The 19,565-nt window shown below is 40.8% G+C and overlaps 1 protein-coding gene across 2 annotated transcripts in view; it reads right to left on the reverse strand.

Moving 5' to 3' along the window:
- The window catches only part of slc15a4 (solute carrier family 15 member 4), a 23,803-nt gene continuing 4,238 nt past the window's right edge, over nucleotides 1-19,565 (reverse strand). For both annotated transcript variants that reach the window (XM_034595281.1, XM_034595280.1), the window contains exons 4-9: nucleotides 18,723-18,864; nucleotides 18,439-18,516; nucleotides 15,891-16,071; nucleotides 12,766-12,924; nucleotides 8,432-8,590; nucleotides 1-211 (exon numbers count right to left, since the gene is read on the reverse strand). In XM_034595281.1, the coding sequence (XP_034451172.1) occupies nucleotides 60-211; nucleotides 8,432-8,590; nucleotides 12,766-12,924; nucleotides 15,891-16,071; nucleotides 18,439-18,516; nucleotides 18,723-18,864 (871 nt within the window). In that variant the 3' untranslated portion in view covers nucleotides 1-59. The remainder of the gene's footprint in view (nucleotides 212-8,431; nucleotides 8,591-12,765; nucleotides 12,925-15,890; nucleotides 16,072-18,438; nucleotides 18,517-18,722; nucleotides 18,865-19,565) is intronic.

Below are 19,565 nucleotides of genomic sequence, written 5' to 3' on the forward strand. Positions count from 1 at the left end.
GGTGATTTGACAGGAGAAGGCAGGTACGGTGAGGGAGGACACCGGGGCGGGTGTTGGGGTCATGAGGAGGTGTGTCTCTGCCTTTGGCTTCCCCCTCTGCCCCTCTGCTTGTCATACTTGACAGAGACAATAAGGAAGACCAGCAAGGTTACGCCCTGGATGCCTGCCAGGAGGAAGAAGTAGTAGTGCAGAGAGCAGTCGTTGATATTGCCTGGAAGAGAGAAAACCCGAGTGTTATTGTTTTATATAACAGGAAACAGAGCCTCAGCGAGACTGGCATTCAAGTGACAGTTAAAACTTTTATAGCTTTGCAAACTGTGCATGGCAAAATGATATATGCAAATGTGAAGAAGATAACAGTCAGTCACGACATATTCAGATGGGGGCAGCAGGATCATTCCTTACTTCTCATCTCAATGCTGTGAAAGACAGTTGACCCCGTGCTTCGCCGCTGACACAGAAAGGCGACACTGGAGATGTGGGACTGGAGTCTCATAAATAACAGACGAACATACGTGATTTGACCCAGGGAGTCTTTCATCGGTATTAAATGACTGCTTGTGTCCTCATGGGAATTGAATACAAATACAAAAAGGAGGAAAAAAATAAAGTGATGCTCCCACTGTGATTTGTTGGGACTGAAATGTGACTTGTGACACACAGAGCTGAGCGCACGCTGAACAGTACGTTTCAGTAATTTAAAAAATGAAATAAAAATTCAAATTGTCTTATCATTTGCTGCCCAGTTGATTGAAGTGGTTCAGACACAAAGCCCGAGAAGAAAGCTCTAAATAAATCCTGTTTTTTCGCCTGGGGGTTTTACATGAAGTGCAAAGCTCACCGAAATACAATTGTCTCCACTATTTAAGTATGGAGACAATTGGATTGGCATTAGAGCGGCTTTTGTCCTCTTGACCATGTTAGCCAGACCAATTGACTTTGAAGCCAGCAGCATGAGATGAGGCTGTTTACTACTTTCCTGGAGAGGGAAACATTTTGGGGTGAGCTGTAGGTCTACACTCAGTAGAGGAGGATTTGGGTTGGGGTTTTTTTTCCTGCTACAGCACATTTAAAATGTTTATACAGCATATTTAAAATGGTTCTTTTTTTTGTAACAGATTCAATTTTCATACAGAGTTTCACCATATACCGAGAGCTTATTTCGTCATATGAGTAAATGTGAGGAGCGATCTGCGGTCTTCTCAAAGAGCTCCCATTAGCCTCTCCATGTGGAACTGTCACAGCAAATGAAGAGCCAGAGAACGAGAGGCAGGCATGATTTTAATTAGAAATGGGAGAAATTCACAATCCATGTTCTGCCTGTTCCTGTGGCAGGGTGTGTGCGGAGTGTGTGTACGGGAGTGTGTTCTAATTAGACCTGTCAGTGGGTCAAGATGGTGCTTATGGTCTTATACAGGACGTCTAAAGATTTTTTTATTTATTTCACATCTAACATATTTTTACTTCATTAAACCACTTTGGAATGTGTTCATTTGATGCAGGTATGCAGAAAAAATGTGTAACCATGATACTGCTGCGCCAATCACGGTGACGCATGACAACAACAGCTCAATGAATGAAAAGAAGCTTCTCCAACTCATATTGTCGTCTGGATGGTTCAGAGCGACATGACGTGAACACAAAACACCGCAAATCTGCAGGCGGTGGCAGATGCCTTTTATTAAACTCATCAGCACAGCGATAATAGAAATAAATTACTACTAATAATAAAATATGTGAGCCAGGACAGCAGCATGATTTGTGATGGCTGTGAAGAATACAACATGGGCTGATGATTTTCTTAAATGTTGATAAAGATGCTGTCAGCAGCAGAATGGCAGTGATAAGAGAGAGAATTGAGTGTGTGTGAAGGTGTGGCAGTGATCGAGGTAAACACAGCGGTGACCACGAGTAATGCCGCTGCGCTCTGGCACTACTCTAATTGGAGGCTGCAGATTTAACAACACATGTGTCCTGCTGCCTTCAGATGGGATTTAATGACTTGAAGGAGAACTTTTCATACAGTATAAAGCAGCTGTGGACAACAGAGACTGTAGGAATCAGCTGTATTCATTTATAGATCAGTGTAGACTGATTTACAGATGTTCCCAGTTTATCCATTGTAAAAAAGACTTGTTTGATGCAGATACAAAATGTATGTACTGGCTAGCTGTGTCTTATTTGCTCCGCCAAGGAGGATATGTTTACGTTTGTTTGCTAACAGGATTATGCAAAAACAACGCAACATGATGACATGACCCAAGGAAGAAGGTGTAGATCTGAATCAGGGGGATGATCCGGAAGTTTTTTTCCACTTCTTTAAAATGGGAGATAGGGCTTTATTCAACATTGTCTTGGATTTCTTTGAAAATTATTCATGGGTCTTAATAAAAAAATCAGGCTTGTTTAAGGGAAAATCCAGATCTAGTGAATTTTAATGTGGTTTCATAAGGGCAGTGTTGGGCCTTGGCGGAGGTATGCACTCTACTGAGGGTACTAGTGTACATTTGCATTTACAATGCAACAGTTAAAAACTATTACAGGCAAACAAGACCAAGTTTTAACACATTTTGACGGACCGATGGAGAAAAAGTCAGAAGATTACCAAAGCCATTAGGATTCATCCTCCTCCGTTGTGTCACAACGTTTCCTCGGCTAGCACAGAAACCTTCATTTACCTGTACATGATCTAACAGGGCGTCCCTGGCTACTAATCAAAGAGCCGGATTTACTAATTTGAAATGAGTGATCCCGTTGACGAGCACAATCACTTGCGATCAGTAGAGCAGATCAAACCCTATAATGTCACCATGCGTATTGTGCATGCAGATAAATCTTCAGTGTCTCTGTTGTGTGCATGCGTCTGTGGATAATTACAAATCGAGGGGAATAAAGAAACCCGGTGATGATAGGCTGCATCACACGTGAGAGATTCTTTGTCGATGCTCTGTGCACTGGGCCGTCTCTATAGCGTGAAACCTTTGATCTAGGAACAGAGAGCCGTCTGCTGACTGTGAAGTTCTGCCAGAGCATTAATGAAATGAGTGGCAAATGGAAAACCTGACAAACACTTTGACCCCCGTCGCAGTTTTAATTTATTTTGTTGTCATCTTAATCTGGTCTCAGGTTTAAACTGTGACAGATCAAAAACAAAAGCGGCGTTTGAATAATTCATGAAGCGCACAACAATGTGCTTGACAGGAAGAGCATGGTAGGAAAGGCGTGTGTCTGTGGTGAGGGGGTGCTTGTATTTTCAATCGATAATTCACTTTAACAGATAGTACACAGAGAGTCTTGAGCTGCTGCAGTCTTAATTAACAGAGCTGTACCGCTTTCAAAATATAAGGAATATAGCAGGAAAATTATGCAAGAGGGAATGTGTGTGTGTGTGTGTGTGTGTGTGTGTGTGTGTGTGTGTGTGTGTGTGTGTGTGTGTGTGTGTGTGTGTGTGTGTGTGTGTGTGTGTGTGTGTGTGTGTGTGTGTCAACAGCAGCAATATCCTGAGCTTTGAGGACAATATGATGTGAAAATGTATTCAGTATGAAAATAAGTGTAGGATTCACAACAACATATTCAAGAGTGCTCTCCTGGGCAGGTGCTCGATGTCAACATGAGGACGCATGTAACAAATTCAGATTTTTGGACTTTTTACTCCTTTGTAGAGGACAGAAAAACGTTACTGCCCTGGTAAAATGATTCTGACAGATGACTGGATCGCCACCTTTGTTCTAGATTTCAAAACTTCTGTCTTAACTAGCACACAAGAAATGGAAAAAGGGGCCCTGGCAAAATTAAAAGTACCATCCAATTATTGAAACAGTCCTGGAAATTGTGCAAGGTTTCACTTTTGTAAGGCGTCTCGTTCTAATTTCATTATACATTAAGTGAGGCTCTACCTCCTCCTCTCAGCCTCCCCAGGGCCCACTTGGCTGCTAAGCACTTTCGGGAAATATGGAAGGAAGGCTAATTACAGCAGCAAAAGACTAAACAAGGACTTGGTGTTAGATTTTTTTTGTCAGAGTCATAAATATTTGACAAATTCTGAGCGAGAGAGGGAATAGAGCTCAACAGTGTGGTTCCAGAAGTAAAAATCCCATTCATTTTCTGAATAGAGATGTTGATTATCAGCCATGCTGTAACCATCCGAGGTAGACTCACCACAAGCTACGAGATTGTGAAACAATGTTATGTGCTCCTGTAGAAGCCACAAGTCGTATGAGATCAACTGCGTTATAAGAAAAACCTGTTTTAATCAGAATGTGAAGGACAAGTACTGCACCACCTCAATCGTCAGGTGAAATATTGATGTCTCTGATTGGAGGAGCTCGCTGTTCCCATGGAAATGTTTACTGCAATAATCATGCTGGCTACAATCAGCAATACTGTGTGTTGATCAATAGATCCCGTCTGTCCTGCAGTCGTCACATGTGATACTATTATAATGTTGGTTGACACCGGTTGTTTCTATAATAACTTTAGTTGATATTGTTTGTCACTGTAATAACATTAGTTGGCTGCTGATGACGTAGCGAGTGGTGTCCCAATTCCGAGGGGAAGATTTTCTAGCCCTCCCCGTCATGGCTGCGTTGTGAGGGGGACACTCCCAGCAAAGGGCACTTCATATCTAGGGCCAAGGGAGAGGAATTGGGACAGGGCATATATTGTAGCACTATACTAACAAGGTCAAATTCGAGGGGAAGCATGCAGGAAGCTGTCAGAAATGAATGATTCACAATGGTTTATGGGATGCGTAGCTCCTTCCGATTTAAAACAATTATGTACACAGTCTTGTACCTTTGCCTTTTTTTCCAATTTTCCAAGATTTTTGGCTCTGAATCAAATGTTTTAAGGATTTTCTGAAATGTCAAAGCGAGAAAATGAATGGAACATTTACTTATGGAACCAGAGCTTTTCTAAAAGTTGGGCGTTCCCTGTTACGCTCTATAGTGCAATATAGTGCAATATAGTGCAATATAGTGCAATTTCAAGAACACAAGTTGTGTCAGAGGTTTCCACACTTGTGCCCAAAGGTCCTGTTACACAGCTCTGAGTTAGTAAATATGAGCATGACTGTGAATACACTGGATTCCCACACAGAAGGTCAGCCATCTAATATCTGAGTCATATTAACTCGCTGGACATTTTACCTGCGAGTGGGTTTGAGCGGTCCATGTGAGTCCAGATGAAACAGGTCAATATCAATTTAACAGACCTTCAGTGGAATGACCCAACATCTTAATGCTTCGGTGCTTTCAGTGCCATCCTCTGACTCCGAATGAAACCAGAAGGAATCAATGCATGTTTGTTTCAGCTGGAAATATAGTTATTTTCTGCAGCTCTCCATCGCCAAAACTTGAGTTTTGTAGCTAACCACAACATGTGATGTTCAAGTGCTCTCAGTTGCCTCTGTCTACTAAACAAATAAATAAATTACTTCATCCCGTTCAGAGAGAAAAAGAGTTCATCCTAAATTTGACAGATGTGACATGAAAGTCTTCTTTTAAAACACTATGTTGAGCCGGATGTGTGAATGTCATCTCACTCTGAACACGTCCTAGACATTTGATACGAGACCAGTCAGGACTTCAACACCTCACAGAAAAGGCCATTTCCTGTCATGTGACCAAAGTGGCTCCCAAAGAAAAAAAACATTCACTTTGAGTGAATAACCCCCCCCCCCCACAAAGGTGGAACATATTAAATACAACAAAGACATTTTCTGGAAATAAAAGCCTCTGTGTGTGTGTAAAGGATAATTCTGGTGAAGAAAGTGCAGGTTGATATTTGACAGAAGAGGAAGCGATGCTTTGAGGTCATGCAGCCCTATAAAGATATAAAAGAGTGTGAAGAATGACTGCTCGTCCAGATGCAACTGGGGGAGGGGGGAGGTGCCGAGGGATTTTAAAGATAAATAATTTCAACACATAAACTCAGCATTTTAAGTTTGAAAACAGATGTGGCTGAAATATAGTATGACCGTTTCACCACAGCTCTGCAGACTGCAGCCATTAGCTTTCAGTCACATTAATGGTCATTCAACCCTGACATGTTATCTGGTAAAGTCATTCACATGTGAACACTCAATTGAGAGGACTCTAAGAAAGTGGCCTGTTTTTTGAGTTATGTAATGTCTGTGTTTTGTGAAACGTTACAAACTTGAGTATGTATGATTATGTCACAAGTCACCAATGAAGATGATTTTACATTAGTTTTTAAGTTTTTTTATACATATATGTCCAGGTTGCCTTTATTTTCAAACTTGGGAAAAATGTATTTGCATCCCGGAATACACACCGACTGTGACGAAAACACACTAAAAGCAGTTAACACGTAGTACTACAGAGAAAGGAATTTCAGGCCAAGTAAAAAATTAGTACGAATGGAAAATTAAAAGCGAATGTGCAGATGTGCACACAATTGGACACTTGACACAACTTCTTATTAATCAGTTCACAATTGTTTTCCATAAAATGCCAGAATCCAGCGAACGGGGGTGGGGGGGATCTGAATGATTTTTCCTTCCCCTTCTTGCAGAATTTGAGTCTTGAGTGTCACCAGTTTCCAAAGCAGCTGGTCATACGGTAACAAAAGACGGACTCTTAATTTGACACTTTACCTATGCTGATTAAAATTATTTTATTCACAGCGAGGGAAGATGAAGCTAGAGCGCGACAGCAGAGAGCTGAGCATCCACCAGCGTGATGCCAGAGCAGCAGTGGCATCTCCTTGTAGTGCTCCAGGGAAAGCTTTACTTAAGAGGAGCAGGGCTATGCAATCAGACCCCCAGCCTGTGATTAATGCTGCTCATCTGTCTTCAGGCCTGCACTGCAACTCAGCACAGCTCACCCAAGATGCTGTTTACTGCACACCATTCTGCCCGCAGCCTTGGAAATAAGTTGAATCCCTTCCACCTAGACAGCCATGAGACGTAGAAGAGGCGAACATCCAACAAACAGTGAAAAACCGCCACAGAAACAAACTGCATGATTCCTGACTTCACTTAATTCTGCAGCTTTGTGCCATGTGTCTTTTATCAGTGGCCAGGAGGATGTTTTGTTCCATTTCCACAGCTCACCTTTTAAATGACTTGTTTTCCAAAGCAAAAAAGGAGTCTTACAGGCAATCCGGCTCTAGTTTAACTGTCCCTCAAGTGAAGCCAGGCTGAGCAAGTGATGGATTCATGAAGCATGCCAAGCATCTTCCAGTGCTAACATCATCAAAAGCACCCCCCACCCTCCGCTACCTGTCGGGACACATTAATTAGCTATTAGGGGTTTGTGGGTAAACAAATTACAGTGTTGGCTTATTTACCGCATGCTCAGGGAAAAGTGCATCTGTGTTGGGAGCCTCCTCTTGCTGGGAAGCCCATCCATCTGCTGCCACCACTACGCTATTCATTCTACCACGTGGACAGATTTACACAAACCTTCTTGTTGTTAGTCTGACATTGCTATTTATTATAGGAAACACACTAATTCAGCACCAGCTAAGAGCAGTCCAAAGGTATGTCCCTGGAAAATACATTTCTGCATTTTTAATCGATACCAACAATTCAATCACAAGTCCATACATGCAGTCGATGTGCAAAGTCAATAGTGCACTCCATGTGCACTGGGTATCTATATCTATTACAGCAGGCCTTAGGTCTCTGAATGCTTAGCTCAGGTGGATTATGGACAGCCCTCCGAAAACTGAGTGAGCAATGACCTATCACCTGTGTGCCAAAGATCATCTGATGAGATCATCATGCTTTAAGTTCAAACCTAGACAATGTAATCATCATCATCATGAAGGAGTCCCTTGAGTCTACATGTATTTCAGACAGCCACCGGATCAATTACACAGTCTCACATTGCTTGTTTCAGATCAACGTCACAACACACATTGTGTCAAGCCTCATCCACAACTGCACAGCTCTATTAATATACATTTAAATATGGTTCTTCAGGATAATGTAAATATTATTGTCTATGTGGTATGGGTTGGTTATTGATAAAATAAAAGCAACATGTAAAGCTTTAAACCTGCAATGGCAGCAGAATTTAGCTGTAAACACAACACTGAGATTTAAACATAGCCAAGTTTTGCCTTTTCACATACTCTATCTAGAAGATCTGGAGAAACATGATTAAGAGTCATGTTTCTGGCTGCTTGAATAGGTTGAATTTTGCCGATGATGGTAAAAACGTTGTGGATGTTTTAACAGGACATTGACACAGGCGGGATTCCTCCCAGTGCTGCTGTGGGTCAGTTGTGTTTTTCTGTCATTATGAAACTGTGGTGAGACAAATAAAATATATATGGGGTATATACAATGGCCGATATACAACACGTGCAGGGTATGCATCACCACTCCACTGCTTTAAATTTTATTTAGGTTAGTTAAATTGTCTCCCTGCAGAAACATGTGATAAGTTATAGTATGTCTTACCGAAGTCTCTGTGGGATGACATCCAGCCAATCTCTTTAAGGGAGACAATAGCCAACAGGCCGTAGCCCACAAAAGAGCCGATCCCAGAGAAGAAGAAAAAGAGCCCCATGATGGCACTCTGCATGGACTTGGGTGCTGCAGAATAGGCAAACTCCAGACCTGTGAGACAAAGAGAGGACATTTTTTGAATTATTATATTATCAAGTATTTATTGAATTGTCGAGGAACGTGTAGGATTTACAGTAAATAAGTGAAGAACACTTTAAATGCTGTGACCTGCAGCAAATGAAAGCGAAGGTCTCCCATGCTGCAGCCAGTGATAGTGTGACATGCCATTTATCTATATACTAAGCAGAACTCATACTGCCAAGTTCCTGTCTGTGATAGTGGAACAAATGAGGTATGCATGCATGAAACATGATCGGTTCTTGTGACAGAGACTGATTTTCTTTTGGTATGGTGGTGTATAAGAGACTGAAAGACTGCACGGTTGAATATGAGGCACACTGTAAAAACAGGAGAGCATCACACTCATCATCAGTGAAAAAGAAAAAAACATCAGATCTGTCTTTTTTGCCCCAAGATCTGTCAGCCTGCAAGCTGACATTGATAATTTCATGGCACCTCAAACATGTGATTTTTTCAAATGAGGCCCTATAGCCACAACTGTCAGGAGAGATTAGGGAGCTACAGTTAAATACGTTTCAAGACCTTGATGGTAGAGGGACATTGAACAAATTAATGTGACGAATAATTTCCTGACAGGTACCTGCGCTAGCCGTGCAAAAAAGAAAAATCTACATAAGAAAAGGAATGAGATAAAAGCAAAGCAAAAAATAATGTCAACTCAGTGGAAAACTAGAATGACCTTTACAGAGGTTCACTACATTTGTTCATATCCTGAGCTAACCTTTGGATAGCAACAAACACTGGTCAATAGCTACGCACATCACAGGGGACAGCAAAGGTTGATGAGGGTTTGCAGGTACGGCTCTGTCAAACAGCAAAGGAAACGGTGCAGAGCTAAATTGTAGCATTATGTTAAATCCGGCTCCTGTCTGCCTGTGAGAATAGTAATTTAGGATACAATCAGTGATTTCCACGTCTTTCCCCACATGCAGAACAAACAGCTTGACCTTTCTCCACCAAAACGCAGAACTATTCGAGGAAACAGACAAAAAAGGGAGGAATTTAAAATGTATATCTAATTGTGTTCCTCCTATGGGCATTGTTAAAGGAGTGATTTTTCTTTCTTAGAAAACAGCATTAGCCTTTAACATTTTAAAAAGTGCAATTCATAATTTAAAATACTGTAGGGAATGATGTTGTAAAAGTTTTAGCATATTCTTATTGCCCAAGAGGAGACAAACCTGGGTGGTTTGTGTGCAGAGAATTACCTAACGTCCTATAAGACTTGGGGACTGCAGCGAGGAAGTTTGATGGCACCTGAGGTTTTAAACCAATTTATTCAAACAGAAGACTAAGGGGAAATATTCCTCTTAACCAGACATACTGTATGTCACAATTCTGTCAGCCAATTCCCTTTGAAGTAAACCCAGTGGGATGGTATGCAGGGAGAGAGGAGGCTAAGTTTATTTTAAGGATCCCTTTGTTATGTCTGGATTTGACTTTCATAGGGACCCTGATAGTTTTGTCCAGAGTCTGCAATTCTGCTCAAGGGCTTTAATAAATATTATCAAATTATTAATAAACAAATCTTAGGATCTGCAGATTTTATAATAAAAGATGACAAATGTTCACTCTCGCATAAAACCCAGCAGTAACTGGATCGGCCAGATAATACTTCCACTGTGCTGACAAAAGAAGTCGTAATGGTTCAATCTTCACTCTTATTGTGGAAATTAGGTGAGGACTGTATGGAAGAGCCAACAACAACATGATCTGTAGTAATAGGAGAATGACTCAATCATGGCCAGAGGCCTTAACAAACTCAAATCACTAAGATAATTGAGGCCTGAGGGTGTGATCATGACTGTAGAAGTAAAAAAAACATTTAGACAGACATATAACCACGATTAGAGAGTAGATTTCTGTTGTGCATTGCAGAGTATACTGTAGGATCAAAATAATGCACAGCTGCCACATTGCAGTTGATGTCTCACAGACATAAGCTGCCCTCATTTCATATGGGAGGATATTGTTTCTGTCGTTTCCATGCTTGTCTCAGACTTAACGGCCACTACTTGATACAACATTATTATATACCATTAGAACAATTTCTCACAATGTCACATTATTGTATTACAGGGGAAAATGCCCTTACTTCTCATGGCTTTTAATGAAATGGCAATTCCTCTTTAGGCCAAGGCTCACGAGAAACAAGAGCCATCTTTTATGGAGCGGTATGCGGCTGTCGGCTCCAGCACGAACCGTTCTGACGTGCTTCGATTCATTTTGTTGTTTTAAAAATTATTATCTGGTAAAGAAGGGGGAATATATTTCTCTGGGGAAATCAAATTCCACCAAATTTCCAGTGCGGGATTATGGGTGGCCTCATATTGATGATGGTGACATCTTGGAATGATATTTACTGAAATGAAAGTAAAATCTGAGCTAAGGACATAGTCACAAAACTTCTTACTGTGACAAGTTAGTCCATGTGCTGTATTTCTGAAAAACTCTTTGAATTATACATTTTCCGAAGAAATTCCTCGATCTACTAACAGAAGATAAATGATAACTGTTCACAAAGGATTACAGCCAGCTTTTAAAGTGAAAGAATAATGTATAGGGATGTTATTACGAAGCTTAGAACTTTAATAAGGGATCATTTAAGCAAGTCACAATCAATACTAGTAGTGTTTTGTAATGCACATAGTTTGGTTTTATTATGTTGAGGTTTTGAGACATGTGCCTTTAGATCTTTGGTTGCCCCCCCGACACCTCTCTGAAGACTGATCAATTTCAGTTCCCAAGATTTTTAAACCAGCAGAAATGTTCTATGGCCTTTGTACCATGGAGGCAATACATGTTGCTGTATTGTGGGCAATGTTGCAATCAATAAGCCTACTAAGAGAAAGACAGAGGATTAGAAGAGTTTTGCCTTAATGAGCAAAGTGCTTTGATTTGTCAGGTATTTCATTCACCAAGTTTGTCGAAAGTAAAAAAAAAAAAATCGCAACCAGCTATTTTACCTAGTGATTGATTTTATCCATCCCACCAAGAGCAATAGAGTGGGGAACTAGATTGTGTACCGTGTAGAATGATTTAAGCCCAATGTGTGTCTTTTTGCCATAAAGCCACCATAGTGCCTTCTGAGATTATGCCAGTTTTAATTGTACTTCACTGTTAGCTTTGCGAGAAGCCAAGTGCCCTTGTCCCTCCTTTAATTACTCCACAGTAGAATGCCTCGTGTTCATGTGTACCATTTTCATGAGGCTGTTTAAGACTCGTTCCCTGCCGCTTTGCTCTACATGCAAATGGAACTGTCAGCGTCTTAACTACTTCAATGATAATGAAACATACCTTCATTTTCTCTGCATTCGAGTGTAATATGTCCCTATGAACAGCGTGACAGCTGAGTAAGCATGCTAATTGGATATAAAGTCACGTCAATGCAATTTGTATTGTATCTTTTGTGGTCACTTCAGTGGGACTATGTGTGTGGTGGCGGGGGCAGGGCATACGCTGTGATACAATATTCCGTATGCTTGGACATTTTTACGTTCACGGTAAATGTCCAACACTACACCGGCTGACAGAACACGGGGGTTAAAAGTTTATGCTATGATGTTAGATGTGTTGCAATTTCAACAACGCCCACAGGGACACATGGTGCAGCATTAAGTAGATATCTGTGTATTTATCCATCTTATTATCCACTCTGTCTTTTTGGACAATGAGCAGAGGAAGAGGGCTAATGTGATGCTAGTCTACGGCTGCCAAAGGCAAAGCAAGTGCACAGCTTCATCATCATTTCAACTGTAAGGTTACTTTATCCACACCTTATTTATAAAATGTTCCATTACTGAACAATGTCTTGCAGTGGTGTGAGAAAATCAATTATCGATCAACATCTTGGGCTATTTACTTTGAAATACAACCCACAAACACATTAAGACGCTGCCGTCTGGCAATGAATCAAACACACGGGTCAAAAAGGGTGTATTTGTCTTCACTGCATTCTGCTTTGGAAGAATGGGCACTATGTGTTTTTCTGCCACTCAGAGAGAAGTTAAATCAGACCGGCTCACACCCTGTGGATGGGTTGTGTATTTTACTGTTAGTTTGAATCATCATGTCTTCCTGACAGTAGAAGTAGGAGGTAGCTTCTACAAGCTGCAAATTGTACAAGAGATGTCAAACAACTGTACCTGCAATGCTGGCAAAGATCTCGCTGATTCCTATCAGCACATATTGAGGCACTTGCCACCATATGGGTAAATCTGCCGCGTAGTAGGTAACGCCGCCAAGCACCTGTTCAATGGTACCATAGGTTTTGACGATCTCCAAGCGTTTGGTCTCCAGAATACCTGAGGGGACGCACACAGAAAACAATGCACATTAAAAGTTAGCTGAGCGTAGAGGAATAAAAAAAAAATTGCCCTAAAAAAAACTGTATATGTACACGTTTATGTAAGTTATAAGGCTGCAACATACTGAAAACACTAAAGACAAAGTGTAACCAGGGCATTGGGTTAATTTAAAAGCTTGTATATTTCAGTCAGGATGAAGAAACAGTTGTTAGAGTATTTATCACTGAGAAGTCCATGACACCAACAAACAGCCAAACACGCCCAGAGCTGCAGGATTCAGAGACACTCCATTAAGGATTTAACTCGTTTTTAAGGCTACCCCACCACTTCATTAAGATCACATCTGCACGCCTCCATATTACAGCAGTTAGCAATGGAAGAGTGCAGACAGTTCAATAATAAGAGCGAAGCAGTTGTCATCAACCCCTACCGCCTCCGAAAAGCTTTATTCGATAGCCATTATCACGTTACCAGCGGCTACTTCCAGATAACTCCCAGAAACAGTCTCCTATCATAAGCACACTTAATGCTGTATTTGAGGGGAGTTGTAGCCTTGTAATCCGACTCGCCAATAATAGCGGCCGTCCTTCTCAGGCCACTGGGCTGCCGAGAGCAAGTCTCTCACTATAAACACATATCCCTGCTTTCATTTCCCATACCAAACATCACACATCAGACAAACCCGTGTGATCCCTGGGAAGTCTGCTCCAGCTTTTATATATATAAAAAAAAAAAAAATAGGGGCTTTTGGAGACCAAAAAGCCATTGAAGGAGGTTGGACCATGAAGTTAAGAGAATGAGATTAAACATACTTAAAAAAAAAAACATTTCTTCAGACGCAGTGTTGGCAGAGAGCTGGGCCCAGCGTGTGTCTGACGTTTCGGACACAAAAGAAATGGGGATTAGAATCAGCCCATACTGCTTGACAGCATATCTTCAGATGTCCCTTTGCAATGGATGGGAGGTCCAGCTGTCCTCGTGCCACGCATGTCACACAGCTCGCGCAATGAAATTCTGTGAAATATCGCTGCACCAGTGTTATCGTGGCACAATTGTTGCACATGCAGATGAAAGTGATTCTAACTCTGAAAAGCAGGTCGAGGTTGTGGACACAGAGTGGCAGGCTGATGATGCAATGTGATGGACTGGATATTCTGTGGGAGGAGGATGCCACAGTTGGTTCGTTCACAACCATCAACTAGTAGACAGATGCAGATGAGCCCATATGGAAATCTGGCTGAGAGAAAAACTGCTGAAAATATATAACAGTTCAAGGCAGCTCTCAGGAGTCAATGTGTGTGACTGAATAATGTAAAGCAAGGCAATACTGAGGATAAACAGCACACCGGCTCAGGAAATTATTCCTGGATGAATAATTGTCACAATAAGATGCAGATACAATTTCAGTAATGCTGCATCTCAATAACTCACAGAGCACATTACTGTACAGATTGGATCCAGCCGTCTGATTCGACTCCTAAAATCCAGGTCAGAACTGTGTTACACACTAGTTGTGTATTCTCCTACTGATCTGTGACCAATGGCCACACCACGGCACCATCACAAGCCTTTTCTCCCCACTCCCAGCACTCAAAATTGCTTCCTGCAATATTAAGAATATATTTCGCCTGAATTCAAATGCAAGGATTGCACTTTCTTTCAAGGAGCCAAATGGAAAAGTAAATACCTGAATGGCTTTTGAAAATCTAACCATGTTAGAGCACCTTTCCTTCTAGCACTGCTAATGTGCTCTGAAAAGAAAATATTACCCTAAACCGAAAAATAGACACATCAGATTTGGTTAATAGACCCATTACCACATCCCGCTGATTGAAAAAGATGTTTCTGATGGGCTAAGTCAGGCTTTAATAACTCAGACTACACCATCTGACTGCTCTGCCTAACAAACTTTCTCATCTCTGCTTCACTACATCTGTATTCTGTAAGAAACATGGATGTGAGTATAGTTTAGTAAACTAAAATCTCTCACCTCACAAATGCTTACATATTTCTATTTGCTCAAATCTATAGATTGAATGTCTGTATATCTGTTAGATCCTCCTAATTTATTATTATTTCAATTTGTACAAAATAATATTTAATAAACTAATTAAAAAAAAATAAGATCCTGCACAATTGCTTTAAACTTGATTGAGTTCATGTTTTATAATCAATTGTCAATCTGGTTGAGGCCCAACAGCCAATATCTAAAAGGTCACTATGACAGAACATGTTCATATTCGATGTGGCAGATGCATTGTGCATCTGAGAAAGAAGAAAGGGCAGTAGTTGTGGGAAATATAATGTGCATTGATTCTAAGGAGTGTTACTGATTTGCTTTCTTCGTGCCTCTGGGCTTGTGTCTCTCTCAGAACATTATAGCCAGGATGTATCAATGCAGCAGCACCCGCTGACAGGCCTGGATGAAACTTTATTTTCAAAATAATCCACAGGCTGGAAGTAAATAGGACTGAGCAGCACTGCTGCATGTGGGTGCAGTCATTCAGGATCAAATAAGTGAAAGACCACAGCTCCCCCTGTGCTCTACAGGACGAGGAAGAAAGGTAAAACTCTGGAGATGTGGTCCCTCTTTGCCAGGTGAAAAATTATGTTGTGATTCAGTGGCAACAAATACATATGGAACATATACCCTCTGCTAATTCCCATAGAAAAACAACACAATAAAGATAGAGAAATAGATTCACCAAATACCTCAGAATCAAACCAAGGGCAGATCATTAATATTCCACATAGATCATGACACATTTGTGCTGTTGTTGGTGAGGTGTTTCTTTTGATTGAAATTAAGAATATGTAGATGAGACACTGCAGCTTCATAGCTCGTTGCCTTTTCGAGCATTGATTACATGTGGCATTAACCACAGCTAACTTTGTTGTTTCCCGAGTTCTTCTGGCCTACTTAGGTGGCAGCGCGGAGGGGACGCGTCTGCCAGTGCACTCACCCGCTGCCACAGCCGACCACATCACAAAGAACATCCCCACTGCAATCCTCTTCAGAGAGGAGGGCAGCAGGCCGCGACGTTTCAAGATGGGGTCCACCACTTTGTCCTTAAGGGGAATCAGCATAAGGATGAGCACTGCGTCAAACATGGTGAGCCAGGCGGTCGGGAAGCGGAACGTCATCTGGGGGAACCAGAGGAGAAAGATGAGGTAAAACTGTGTAAAAAAGGCAACAAAGCATGAAAACTACAGAGAATGCTTATGAATTCCAACACAGTTCAGAGTGTGCATGAGAGTGTGCATGAGAGTGTGCGTGTGAGTCTGTGTACTTTGGCCTTGATATTGCTTTGGCACCCCCATGTGGTCAAAACCAAGCACAAGGAAATGAAAAAATATTTTTTTCAATTCAGAGTAAAGACAACACAGTCAAAATAATAGTATAATTAGTGAACAGATAGAATTATTATTATTACTGTTATTGTAATAACTATAATCATTTACCATGAAGTGTAATCTATGAAAGGAAAAACAACACTGTGCACAGTGGATGACATATTAATCAGGTAAAAAAAACAATCCATTGTGAGAATACATCTTATCTGCAGCTTCAGGCTCTGTCTCATTGACTGAGCATTGAAAGAGTGAAAACTGCTGGAGATGATTTTTGCAATTCAAATTCCAAGTGCCATCTCAGCTCCTCATGTGTCTCCGGTTTAACACTTCTGATATCATCATTTATTCTCAAATTGAATTTTCATTTCTTGGAGTAACCGCTGGCAATCTATACGCAGCTCCTTAGAATGTGTTTTCCTCCCGTGTTTGCATATTATCATATTCAAAATTATAGAAAATGCTAAGTGAGATTTTTCTTTCTTGTCGAAGGAAAGCCTGGCATGATGGATGGAGTCGTCCCTGACAAGCTTAGGTCTTGTGATAGGCAAGGTACATTTTTTTACTTCCCAAAATGGACTACAGACATGTGCACTGTATGCATACACACTCTACATCATATGTCCCAGGTTGGGATCTAAAGAGAAGATAAAAAGTAAAGAAATAAGAGAAAAGACTTATTTCACTGCTAAAAGAAATCTATCTATTTCTTGTGGCACAATAGGTAATTTTGCCTCTTTAGAAATCAAAACATAAAAATTTGACAATGTGATTACACAGAAATCTGAAAATGCATACCACAGCGAGTGGATTTTGCTTTCTGTATATATATCACAAGCCAAAAAGATTGGAAAAAATGCTCTTTATGTATCACAGGATGCATTTATAGATACATTAAAAGTTGTTTTAATAAAAAATATAATAATTGTTTTAATAAAAAATATAAATAGTTGAGCAACCCAAATACAGGCCAGTACATTTATGTCAGGATTTAATCCGACAACACATTATTATAACACATTGCCTCCGATCTGTTCATTCCTACTTATTATTATTACTAGTGCGGAGTCTTGTTTCCTTGAAGAGACACTATTTGTTCAGTTTAGCCATTGAAATGTGTCAGGTGAGGTGAGGGAGCAGATCATAGAGGCATCTAATCTCACTTCCCTTTTGATGTTGAGAAGTGTCAAGACTGGTAGCAGAGAGGCTTAGTTCCGTTTTTGATACCCGATAAAAAGTATGCGGTGAAAAACCAGCTAATATAGTTCTTAAACACAGTTAGACGCAATGTGAAGAACGACTCATGAAAACTTATCAGAACAATCTAACTGTGTCACAAGACTTACTGATTATTATTGTGAAATAAAAGATTGCCAGTTATATAACACTGGGTTTGATTGTGTGGTTTACCAGCGTGTTTCACTTCATTTTTCCATGAAGTCAGAGCACTTAACAGTCACCCCATTGTGCCTGTGTAAAAGGCAAAAGAGCACCTGTTCTTTTTAATCATCACTTCCTATTCCAATGTCACTCCTTTTAACCCATTGACTTTTGAGGGGTTGTGTATCATATGGAGCCAGTGAGGGCATTTCTATCAGACCTCAACATACAATCTGTCAGAGGGAGACGCAGGTAAGCCAGCAGCAGCCAGGGAGATACAATCACTGGCAGGTTGCTAATCTGCAAAGTATTAGTCTGTGAAGTCAGTTCTGATTTAATCCTCAGGGCATTACCAACCTTTGCTGCAGCCTCCAGCTGTTGCCCTCCATTGTGTTTGTGACTACTGACTAGTTCGGACCTACTTATGAATGGGCAGGTCAGAGCTCCAGGGTTAATGCAACAGCAGTATGGAGTAGTGCGAGTAACTAATCACAATATCAAACCACACAGATGTCGTGATCCACCAAGGAGGTTATGTTTTCATTGCTGTTAATCTGTTGGGGCAAGATAATACAAAAACTACAGACCCTATATTATTGAAACTTGGTAGAACGGTGCATTGTGGGCCAAGGGGGATCATTTTAACCTTTGAAGTGGATGCGATTAAGGAGGTGGATCAGGAACGTTTTTTCTCTTTCTTTAGCAGGCATGCGCTCTCCATTGCCCTTGTAGTTAAAAAGAAACAGGGAATTGGACTGAGAGTGTCTCCATTTAAGTTACCTGGTGGGAGTCCCCGGTGCTGTTGGAGCTATCAGGAATCCTCAGATGGAGGCTCTGCAGGACGTATGTTGTCTGCATCTGCAACACAATAAGATTAGAGTCTCAGCAGGAAGTAATTCTCCATGTTATGATCACCAGGATGTCTCGAGAAAAACATCAATAATCTGCCTTAATTTTTACAAAAGCGTGTACAGAAAGCTAATACTCATGTATTACATTCCTTGATATTTTTCATCATATGTGAAGAATAGTGCATAAATGTTGGGTTGATGAGTTGATCTTACCTGGAAGTAAACAGTCCAATATGGGATAAGCGCAAAGAAAACTGGAAGGATTTTCACCAGAGATTTCACTTCCTCTACTTTCTCTTCTGGAAATTTCCCACCATAGGTCACTTTGGCACTGTCCAATAGTGTTGGTTTGTTGCTTTATGGGAATAAAAAAAAATTTAATGGAAATAAGCTTTAAATGCTATTCAAAGCTACAGAGACATACATAAAATAAATAAACAATCCATGGCACACAGTTGAGACTTATTCTAAACGCTTTGCAATGGGACACTTAACCAGGCGTCTTTATGAACATCTCACTCTCAAATAACAGCACTTCTAGAGACTTGAGAGAGTTTTTATTCTAAAGCCTATAATCCCCATCTCAGGAGAAAATGCCTTAATAAGGAATTCTTGAAAGGCTATGGGATTGGCAAATTTCAAATATTCAATGTCAAGTTTTTTGAACAGATTGTGCTACTTTGGTTCAAAGTCGCGTAACGGCACTTCAGAATAACTTTTCACCACGGGGAATGAAGACAAATGCCTGGACCAGTGAGGGAAAAGAGAATTATACAGGGGGATCAAAAGAGACTTTAACATAAAGTTCTAGCTACACCACCTGAGTCTGTTACTCCACTGGATCAGTAAACTCTACCATGAAAGGCTGCACTGCTGGAAAGAGATGCCTCAATGAGACTGATGAATGCTATGCTAGACCTTAGTTATTCTGAATGTGCTGTTGTCATTCAGTGTGTGTTTAACCCTTTTTTTTGCCTGACAACAGTGTCCATTGTTCCAGCTCCTCTTTTCAGCCTCTGTCTGAAACACTTGGTATTAGCTCCTGTCTCTTTAAGG

This window comes from Hippoglossus hippoglossus, chromosome 9 (genome assembly GCF_009819705.1).
Source record: "Hippoglossus hippoglossus isolate fHipHip1 chromosome 9, fHipHip1.pri, whole genome shotgun sequence".
NCBI lineage: Eukaryota > Metazoa > Chordata > Actinopteri > Pleuronectiformes > Pleuronectidae > Hippoglossus > Hippoglossus hippoglossus.